At 34.9% G+C, this 12,096-nt stretch overlaps 1 protein-coding gene across 1 annotated transcript; it reads right to left on the bottom strand.

Annotated features, from left to right (window-relative positions):
* Positions 1-2,497: 2,497 nt before the first annotated feature.
* LOC106051414 (uncharacterized) lies at positions 2,498-6,659 on the bottom strand. The gene is made up of 4 exons (XM_056043834.1): positions 6,333-6,659; positions 4,968-5,118; positions 4,085-4,233; positions 2,498-2,632 (listed from the first exon to the last, which is right to left on the bottom strand). Exons 1-4 carry the CDS (start codon positions 6,385-6,387, stop codon positions 2,556-2,558), a joined length of 432 nt encoding a protein of 143 aa, XP_055899809.1. The 5' UTR covers positions 6,388-6,659; the 3' UTR covers positions 2,498-2,555.
* Positions 6,660-12,096: the final 5,437 nt, after the last annotated feature.

Raw genomic sequence — 12,096 nt, 5'->3', positions numbered from 1 at the left:
ACATTAAGAAACTGGAACAGACACAAAATAGAGCAGTGAGATTCATTTCAAACAAAATATTTAAACTTGATTAAAGTAACACCTTTAGTGAAATCATTAAATTTAGAAAGCCTTCATTATACATAAAACACTGAACCATTATCTTCCAATACAAAAACAAAACGTAATAAAATACTGAGAAAGACAAAAGATGAAGGCACATCTCTTATCCAATATGCTAGGACACATTTGTACAAATACTTCTACTTTCCTAGTGCTATTAGAGCATGGAATGGGTTGCCTGAGTCAGCCACAAAAAAAGTACTTGGCATAGTTTAAGTCATTGATTAAAATTGTATGACTAGATTGACCAAGGGAGACGACTATGAAGTTATCATATGATTTGTTTATTTAAGTAACGCATGTATTTTTATTTTATAAGATAAAGTTTTCAGTCTGATTTAGTTTAGGTAAATTATAATAACTGATTAAAGTCGTCTGACCTATAATCTGTGGGTGACTACCTGGGAAGAGGTTGTGAAACTCGCCTATGAACGATTGCGTTGTACGGTTTATACTCTAAGCCTAAAGATTTTATTTTACGCTTATATATTTAAGCCGCTCTTATTCCCACGATAGGTAGACACTTTAACCATGGGCGTAACCAGGATTTTTTTATCGGGGGGGGGATATATATCTGTGTGTTTGCGCGCGTGTGTGTGTGTGTGTACATAATTAATTTTTATTACATTCTGACCCTTCATTCTTTCGGAAGACATTTATTGGACCCTAGAATAGGTTCTTCCTGGAGTTAGTGTAAAAAATTATAGACTCCCCGAGATTGTTATCAAGGTGGTCTGGGGGGAGCGCTGTGAGCTCCCCAAGCGCGTGGCGGATCCCAGCCGTCAAGCACTATTCCCGGTATTGAAAGCCAACAAAATGCATATTCTGAGGTATCTACAGTGCATTATCCTGATATTAAAAAGTTTTATTTCAAAACCCTTCTGTGCTATTCTTACTGACTTAGATTCTCCCGCGTCGTTCAGCGCATTGGGCGGCAAGCTGCTTCCACAAAAATCTGTCACTGGCAATGTCTGAAACCTCTTCCCACCTGCTCTGAGGACCTACACGAAAGTGTAGCGCCAAGTTGTACTAGGATATCCCTGTTTGCGCTTCCCTCGTAATGGCCTCCATGCCATCGCAACTCTTATTTTGCGTAATTCATTTTGTCTGAGAACATGTCCCGCAAACCTCAGACGACGCACTGTCACAACCTTACTAAGGGGTCGATTCCTAGTTCGGCATAGGATTTCCTTGATTGAGACCCGATCTCTATAACTGACTCCTAAAATCCGTCTTAGCTATCTTTGTTGAGCCACATTTAGTCTTTTTCAAATTCGGCAGATGCCTATTCACTGCACCTTATTAATGGAGCACAGCCACTGGTAGAAATTTGTAACGCTCTTGGAATTAGGTGACTGTGAGTTTGCTTTAGATTTTATATCGAAAAGTGGGGTTTTAAACTAAAAAATCTGTCGAGTGTAGGACCGGCCCTGAATTGAATACATAGACATATTTATATTATATCTAGACTGGACATGGAGATTTTTTAACACTACAAAAAAAGTCATGAAAATTTTTTAGAAACTTGTTGTTTTGTAAAGTAGTTAAAAGAAGTATAGTTATTTTTTCTTCAAGCCTTACCTATGTAACATATAATTTAATTTTTAGATCTAGATCTAGTAATTGAACATCAAAAATAAGAGTACTCTCGTCTCATAATTATTATTTTGCAATTTTTAGATACATAATCTAGAAAGATCTAGGTAATCAATCTATTTAAATGTACATAAGATTATTTCAATCAACAGGAATTATTTCCATCTAGGATTTTTGAAACATTATCTCAATGGAAACAAACAGGAAATGGATTTGTTTCAGATATTAGCGTGAATATCCGAGAAATGATTTTGCATTATTTCTAAACTTTGAAAACTAAAGATTACTTTTCTAAGATAGAAAAGATTGATTGGGGCTACTCCCCTTAGAGCCTGAAAAATGAGTTTACGTACATAAAAATCTATATATGTATAGGTCTGTGAATCGATCAATCGTGGATAAGAATTTATTTCCGGTTTCCAGTCTAGATATAATAGGCCTCCTGAATAATATACTGCCTACATGTGGAAATACCCGAAGACGTAGGCCTAGACTCTGTTCAAGTTAAATATTTTGTATTTCTCTAGCTAAATTTAAATGCATTTCTTTTTATTCATTGAAAAATTACAACGGTCAAACCAGAGTTTTCACAATGCGGCCGACGAGCTAGTGATCCTTTCCCAACGATATACATCAACTGTCAAATTTCTTGAAAAATCGTTCGAGCCATTTTCGAGAATCGTGTCCAGCCAACCTTTGCCTACGTTTCACTCTGAATGTAGAATAGAAGTATTGTAAAAAGTAATTGAACACAGATATTCAAAAAATAGTATTTAACAAAGTAATGGAACAAGATAACCAAAGCTAAAGCGGATTTATTTTAAATCAAACATAACAGCCAACAGGTTCTTTTTGTTCTACACTCCAGTGCCACATGGGGGAAGAACTTGACTAGGCCAGTTGCAGATCTTGAGATCTGGGTCAAACACAAGAGCTGTTTTAAAAAAAAAATGTTATGACTTTTAAGAGTGAGACAAACAGAAATCTTAAGTAGAATTTGAGCTACTAAATCAGTGTTTCCCAAACTTTTGTTCCCGGAACTCTTCTGTTCCGCGAGGCCTGAAATGTGTTCCGCAAGGCCTGAAATGTGTTCCATGAGGCCTGAAATGTGTTCCGCGAGGCCTGAAATGTGTTCCGCGAGGCCTGAAATGTGTTCCGCGAGGCCTGAAATGTGTTCCGCAAGGCCTGAAAAGTGTTCAACGAGGCCTGAAATGTGTTCAACGAGGCCTGAAATGTGTTCAACGAGGCCTGAAATGTGTTCAACGAGGCCTGAAATGTGTTCAACGAGGCCTGAAATGTGTTCCATGAACTACTGGAATAATAAAAAGGAGAAGCCACAACGTTGATTTATCTCTCCAAAAAATAAAATAAGCATAGTGTTCCGTTCAATGTATGAAGTGTTCCTCTAAGAAAAAAGTTTGGAAACCACTGTGCCAAATCTTGGACGTAATAGCAAGTTCAGAGAGAGCATAAAAAAGTCATAATAATAAATATGTAATAAATTCTTTCATGTTGCACTGTTAACAAACAAAATGTAGGCTCAAAGCTCGTTGATAGCAATACAAACATAAACACGAGAGCTAAAATGACAAATTTATCTTTAAAAAAAAGTTTTAGACAGAAAGGTATTAATGATCTTCATGAATGTAATGTCTGTCTGAGATCAATTGGTAGTGAGTTCCAAACATTTGGTCATTACACTAAAAAAAACACAAACCGTAACTTTTTAGGGAGAAAAGTGGCACCACTAGAAGCGTTGAGTCCCTGGAGCCCATGGCTCTCTGAGGGACATATGGAATGATCAGTTCGCTAGGTATAAGAGCAATTATTTATTGTAGATATACATAAATTTAAATAAGTTAACACAGAAAACAAATGGTGTTTCATTGCGTTTGGCAAAGAAAGCAGTCCCATATAAACATTGGTAGTTTAAGCTATACTGTGTTTGCAGGGCCGACCTTGGATAATTGGAGGCCCTAAGCGAAGTGAATTAGGGGGGGGGGGCTAAATGGAATTTAAAAAACCAAAAAGAAATAAGGGAAAAAAAAATACTAAATTTAAAAAAAAAATTGCTGGTCTATATCTAAATCAACAAATAACCGAAACTCATAGATAGTGATTTCTGTAGAAGGAACAGAGCTAGACTAGTCAACATTGAATCAGTGCACTGCTATGTTTGAGATCTGATACAAGTTTCTCATTTGTTCTCTAATTTTATTTTATCCTGCGCGAGGCCCCACACACACAATCGGGAGGCCTTAGGCAGCTGCTTAGTTTGCCTATGCCTAATGCCAGCCCTGGTGTATGCTAGAGAATAAGAGAGAGAAGATATATATATATATATATAAGAGAGAGAGATAAGAGAGAGGCTGTAATGATAACTTACCACCAGGACAGTACTGTCTACCCATATATACGTGATTTAGACAGACATAAAATGAACTACACCCTGTCTCCACATCTGGATAATATCCATCATTTAGTTCACTGCAGTCCACTGGATAACCGCATCTGGTAGTATTTGTAATACTTGTGCTATGAAAGACAAAATGTAGGCAGAGATATCATTTATCTTATGTCATTCAGTATTCCCTATTTTTTGTACTTTTTGCGATTTAAACGGTAGGCTACGGACGGACAGAAAGAAGGCAGGACGTACTGTTCATTCAAGCCTTATTTGTACAAAGCTTAATTCAACTCACTCTGTCTGGTTAAAAGTTTGTAATCGTTCTTTCTCCCACACCCAATCTCGGATCTAGTTGAAATATTACTTATTGTACCTGACAAAACATAAATCAATTAAAAACCATTTAGATAATTAACTATTGCTTGGTATTGAACAAGAGAAATAAATCGTACTTGACAGATGTCGAGGTTAAAGTTAAATTAGTCCCCTTGAGGAAACTTGAACTCTGAACGAACAAGTTAAGGTATGCACTTACAAAGCCATTATGGTAAGATTCCCTCAGATAACCCCTTCTTCCTACCTCCAACCACCCCCCCCCCTTTTTTTTTTTCCAAACTGGTCCAGTCACGTGAGAGTAACATTGAGAAAGCTAAAAGCATGAAGATGCACTAAATAAAAACAATTGGTAAAAAAGTATTTCTAATCGCACAGAGTTATTATTGTTAGTCTAGATCTATTACAAATTTAATTATATGACTGATCCAATTTAATTGATACAATTACACAATACAAGCTTTGTTTTTTTTTTAAGTATTTATTAATGTTTTTCTGGTTTATTTTTTGTTTTTTTTAAAAAGCTTACTTGATGCAGGTCAAAGAGTCTTTGTCCAGGTAAGTTCCATTCTGGCATTCATGTCGAGCGACTTGACCGTTCTGACAAAAGAAATACCCCCAGCAGCCGACTTCTACCAGGAATCCATCTGAGGCGTCGATGCATTGGCTGCCAAGTGAACCTGGATGAAGGACAGTGCTAATAGCTCATCTTCCAAATGCCTACTTAGTTCAACTTCACGCATCAAGAGTTAAAAGACATTTAAAAAAAAATAATTCCTTCTTTACTTTAAGGGAAAAAAAGTCCTATCTACTCTCTGCTTTCTATTTCATTCAGTTTTCTGACAATGTTATGGCAACGTTTTCAGCTACCGTTCATTTCAACAAACCAAGGATTTTAACTCTTTCTCTCCGTAATTATTTACCACATTCTGATGGAATCAACGTTTGTATCGTCGGTTAGGAGAGAAAGAGTTAAGAATAGCGTACATTCTTATAATGGCCGGAAGTAAGTAGTGAAAATTATTTTATATGAAATATAGTTTAGTTTACAACGTAAATTTAAAAAATAAGTTAACGAATTTGTATTTTAGATTTAAATATTTAATTTCATTTGGTGGGGGGGGGGGGTATTATATAGTGCTGACCTATTTGTTTCCTAAGGCTGACGAGAGTATTATTTGACCAGAACTATTACTATCAGTTGTAGTGTTTTCCATCAAAGGCCATGAAGAGATATTTATGAGGAACTCTGTTACGCTTTTAAATGTTTATGAAGAATAGAACTTTTCAAATTAGAGGAACTATTTTTCTAAGTGACTACATGATTTGTAAGATGAGACTATAAACGCCAAGGTGGCGACAGAAATAGAAACAAACTATCCAACTCAGAACCTCGAGATCGTTTAACCCCATTCTTCACCCCCTCTGCGACATTTTTTCAGTGCTGAATTTAGAATCCAACAAGCTTTAATGAGTAAAAAAAAAAAGAGTAAAAGATCCCCTTTCATATCTGTTTCTGTAGACCACGGTTAACGAGGATGTCATGTGACAAGCACACCTTTACTTTTTCCTCATCTAATACCAGGTATCCATTAGAGCTGGGTGGATTCAGAGGCGCCATAAAAATCCCGAAATAAAAAAGAAATCCCAGCCTACACTAAGATTCGAACTCTTTACGCCCGATTCGGTAGTCTACCACTCAGCCACAAGCTTTAATGCGTACCTACCAACATCTATTGGTAAAAGTGATGTCTTTGGGTAAACCACACAATCCCTATAACATGTGGGTTGCTACAATCAGGTTCTCTATATCTGACTTATACCCAGAAAGGTATTGAATTCACCGTAAACATCACGTAATTATAGAATATAGCAAAAGTAATCTACTTCTTACCATAGCTGCTTACAACCAAAGACAACGCCAGGATACCAAATATGCTGGAAATCATGTTTAGGCACTTTTTTTTTGCTGGCGAAACTGATCCTGACTTCTAAATCTTTCGAGAACAGCTTGTGTGTGTATCGTCTAGCTCTGCTCTAAAACAAGTTATATCAGGTATGGAGATTCACTAGAAAAATTCAGTGTTATTTGCCTTCATTTGGAGATTTATTGTGTCTAATTTTGGTGACTTTATTTATAGTCTTTTTTTTTGACGATTCAATGAAATATATATGAAATTAGCCCTGCTGAGCAACCATATAATTCAATTGACTGCGCTTCAGACATGCAAACCATGCCCACATCCTGTTTATTTTCATGCATTTCAATTGTGTTTAGTCAATAACTATCACTACGATATCTCAATTGTCAAAGTAGGTGATATCTAAGTAACAGAGGTGTGCCGTCACCGTAGCCTGCTAGAAGAAATCTATGTCCTGTATTGGGTAAATACCATGTTATCACATTCAAATATTAATGATTTTTAAGGAATAATTTAGTTTGTAATGTGTTATCAGCTTAATTTCATGATTTTCTTAATCGCATAGTATTAACAAGGAATATAAAAAAAAAAAGAAATTAAAAAAAAATACTTAGTAGTTTAGAACAGAACAATTACTGTAATATATCTCAATACCCCAAGGTTTAACTCCCCTTTTATAAACAGAATTAATTTATCACTAATAATTGATTAGCCAATTAGTTGATTTTTGAATTGATTCATGTCTTGTCATCAGCTAAGAATAAATGTGCGAAATTTCAACTGGATCCAAGAATGGGAAGTGGGAGAAAAAACGTGTAAAAGACTCCACCCAGACAGACAGACAGACTGAGTTATAATATAAGCCTTGTAAAAAAATATTATTATCAAAAGTTGGCCTAACACTTAAGCGCAATTTCAATGCTAAGGAGATACAGAGATATGTTCAAACCTCAGGTAGAAAACGTCCATGTGGATAACTTCTGTTGATATTTAAGGCTTTTAAAAATTAGAGGTCGACGCCTCTGAAGAACTACTAGTTTTTATACTTGTTAAGATAAACGCGTGCTTTTGAAAGTAAGTGTTGACATTTATATAAACTTGCTTTTCTTTATCCGGGTCACTGTCAACTTAACATTGGGTAAAGAAAACAGTGTCATAAAATTTAAGTATTCTTTTTTTATTTTTTTTAGGTTTTGAATATATTCGAATAAGGATTGTATTATGTTATTGTCCTAAGGTCACACCTAGCCATAATATGCCGACAAAAGTTATACCATAATCTAGACATCGCCCTTGGCTGTCAACTCTGATAGACATTCTCATACTACAGACTCAATCCTTTCACTCCGTGCTGAGTTTCGAGCCCTGGATATGAAATCTTTGTATAAAATATTCGGGGAAATGAAAGCGTAGATGCTTCAGTGGTACAGCATCCAATGAAGACTGAAATTTTGGTTATTTTACTATCAATGTTAGATGTGTACTTTGTACACAATATGTTAGTTGAACACATAGCAAAACGTTGCCATAATTGTGTACTTTTTTTTTATAGAACTACTGACTGTTGTCTGACAGAAAGTGTGAAGAGTTGAAAGGTCATACAAAACTAATTTCCTTTTTATTGGCAAAGCTTCTATCAGCTGACTCTGTCTAGTACACATTTTGTACACGTTATCTCTGCCACTTACCATTCTCGGATCAAGTTGAAAATTTACATAATTATTCACTTTCCCTAACAGTTCACAAATCAATGAATCATTGACCAATAACTTAGTCGTAATCAATCAATGTAATTATTTTTTATATAGAAATGTACTAACCTAAGAGGAAAAAAGCCTTCTATAGTGAATTAGGCTGTTCCCTACAAAGTTAAAACTATAGACTTTGTTAGACTATAAAACCTTCTATTTTTATAAGTACTTGTACGGCTCAGTGGCTAACACGTTGGCATTTCAACATGGAGGCTAGAGACCTTAAGTTCGAATTTAGACTAGAGGAGCTTTAAGAAAAAAAAAGTTTTCAAAAAGCAGCACGAAAACTTGTCCCCTCTCCCCAACCCGGTTCACAAAATTGAAAGGCCATAGTGGACTGACCACTCTATAAGAATTTTTGTATGTATTTAGTTCAGATATGTTCTTAAAGCTTTAAGTCATATTCTATATTGATTAAATAAAATGCGTATAATAAAAATGATATTAAGAACACGATTCACACGAAACAGTATAAGTTATATACTAGGCTGGATTAATCTGTACACCTGCATGACTACAAATGCTTTAATGTTAAGGGTCCATACAATCAGTCCAGTCACTATAAACAATAGGACTTCTCAAAATTACTTGCTTATCCTCACTTATTTGATTCTCATTCGAGCCTAGAGCCGCAACAGTAGTGAGCCATCAGGCTCCGTGCTGGGCCATTCCCCTCAAACATCTTTGTTTGCCATCTTTGTTTCTTGGTCTACTGATCTCTTTGTTTGCTTTGACCTTCCAGTCTCTCTTTTCCCTTGTGGGTTCCACTCTGAAGCATGTTTTGCAATATTTTCTAAAGCTCAAGAAGTTACACCCATATGTAAATACATATACTCAACAATATACATCAGCCTATTTACACCATATTTTGATACATATATCTAACAATATACATCAGCCTAGTTACTCCCATATGTTAATACATATACTCAATAATATACATCAGCCTAGTTACGCCAATGTGTTAATACATATACTCAACAATATACATCAGCCTAGTTACTCCCATATGTTGATACATATACTCAACAATATACATCAGCCTAGTTACACCCGTACGTTGATACATATACTCAACAATATACATCAGCCTAGTTACTCCCATATGTTGATACATATACTCAACAATATACATCAGCCTAGTTACTCCCATATGTTGATACATATACTCAACAATATACATCAGCCTAGTTACTCCCATATGTTGATACATATACTCAATAATATACATCAGCCTAGTTACTCCCATATGTTGATACATATACTCAACAATATACATCAGCCTAGTTACTCCCATATGTTGATACATATACTCAACAATATACATCAGCCTAGTTACTCCCATATGTTGATACATATACTCAATAATATACATCAGCCTAGTTACTCCCATATGTTGATACATATATCTAACAATATACATCAGCCTAGTTACACCATATTTTGATACATATATCTAACAATATACATCAGCCTAGTTACACCCGTATGTTGATACATATACTCAACAATATACATCAGCCTAGTTACACCATATTTTGATACATATATCTAACAATATACATCAGCCTAGTTACACCCGTATGTTGATACATATACTCAACAATATACATCAGCCTAGTTACACCCGTACGTTGATACATATATCTAACAATATACATCAGCCTAGTTACTTCCATATGTTAATACATATACTCAACAATATACATCAGCCTAGTTACTCCCATATGTTGATACATATACTCAATAATATACATCAGCCTAGTTACTCCCATATGTTGATACATATACTCAACAATATACATCAGCCTAGTTACTCCCATATGTTGATACATATACTCAATAATATACATCAGCCTATTTACACCATATTTTGATACACATATCTAACAATATACATCAGCCTAGTTACTCCCATATGTTAATACATATACTCAATAATATACATCAGCCTAGTTACGCCAATGTGTTAATACATATACTCAACAATATACATCAGCCTAGTTACTCCCATATGTTGATACATATACTCAACAATATACATCAGCCTAGTTACACCCGTACGTTGATACATATACTCAACAATATACATCAGCCTAGTTACTCCCATATGTTGATACATATACTCAACAATATACATCAGCCTAGTTACTCCCATATGTTGATACATATACTCAACAATATACATCAGCCTAGTTACTCCCATATGTTGATACATATATCTAACAATATGCATCAGCCTAGTTACTCCCATATGTTGATACATATACTCAACAATATAAATCAGCCTAGTTACTCCCATATGTTGATACATATACTCAACAATATACATCAGCCTAGTTACTCCCATATGTTGATACATATATCTAACAATATGCATCAGCCTAGTTACTCCCATATGTTGATACATATACTCAACAATATACATCAGCCTAGTTACTCCCATATGTTGATACATATATCTAACAATATACATCAGCCTAGTTACTCCCATATGTTGATACATATATCTAACAATATACATCAGCCTAGTTACTCCCATATGTTGATACATATATCTAACAATATACATCAGCCTAGTTACTCCCATATGTTGATACATATATCTAACAATATACATCAGCCTAGTTACTCCCATATGTTGATACATATATCTAACAATATACATCAGCCTAGTTACTCCCATATGTTGATACATATACTCAACATTATACATCAGCCTAGTTACGCCAATATGTTGATACATATACTCAACAATATACAACAGCCTAGTTACAGACTCTAGGCTGTAGATGACAGAAATCTTGTCTCTAAGTGAAATGTTTGTAAACTGGTCAATACAATAAGTTACTACGCAGTAGAGGTGAAAAAAAACAAACATTCTCTCTTTATAAACACAAATGTTGAAATAATTGCGAAAGGTATTCTCTGTGCAGAGCTTGCTAATGGAATCTGAGACGGAAGTGAAGTTACAGGCAAGGCCGGTCCTAACAATTGCGGGGCCCTATGCGAAACTCATTGCGCGGGGCCTAGTCTGGGTGGATAATAAGTGAAAATTAGGATTTTGTATTAGAAAAAAAATTCGACTTTGAATTTTATTCATTCTTTACTAAGTACAAAATTGCGATCAAGTACATTTTACACTGCGAACTAGTGCGAACCTTGCAACCTATGGCATATTTATATGCAAGTGACTATAGAAGTAAATAAAGTATTGGACCTTCCGATTAAATGAAAATTCGCCCGAGTATTACATTTTATTACATGAAAGCTGACAATGCCTTTTTTCTTTTATCGCGCGTAGGATTAGCGTTTTCCGCAATGAATGACACCAACTATTGGCACTTCTGTCTATTTTTAAAGAGCTTTTTATAAGTTGTCAAAAGATTTTTATAAATTCAGGAGATTTCCAGGAATTTTTCGTATATATTTTGCAATTTAATAATTACACCTTGAATTAGCACGGGGCCTATGAAAGCGCGGGCCCACTGCGACCGCATATGGGAATTTTTTTTTAGATAATATATTATTTTTGCAATGGTCTTAGGTTACCCCTGGAAAATTGTCATTTGAATCCAAAGGGGGCTCGATCCACAGGTTGAGAAACCCTGTAATATAGCTCGACCAAAGTTAAGAAAGTCAGGTGTATCTAATGTGAAAGTCAGGTGTATCTAATGTGTGGACATTTACAGATAGCTTATTATGCAAATACAAGAGGTCTGATTGGATCCAATTAGGTAATTAAAGAATGTTTCTGTGGTTAAAAAGAAATTTAAAACAAGAAAAATATAAAGAATCGTTTTTAAAAAAAGTCGTATCTAAGTAGAATAATTCCACATGTAAAGTCATATTTCTTAACATTGTATGATGTATTTCCCTTTACGATTTCAAGAAAATGATTAGTTACTATTTATTAATTAGTTAATTTTTTTTCTCATTTGTTCATAGATTTTTAGAATACAACTTCGTTGCAAATAAGGCACAC

The sequence above is a fragment of the Biomphalaria glabrata genome, chromosome 10, assembly GCF_947242115.1.
Source record: "Biomphalaria glabrata chromosome 10, xgBioGlab47.1, whole genome shotgun sequence".
In the NCBI taxonomy this organism is placed as follows: Eukaryota; Metazoa; Mollusca; class Gastropoda; family Planorbidae; genus Biomphalaria; species Biomphalaria glabrata.
This window is presented reverse-complemented; position numbering and strand designations above follow the sequence as displayed.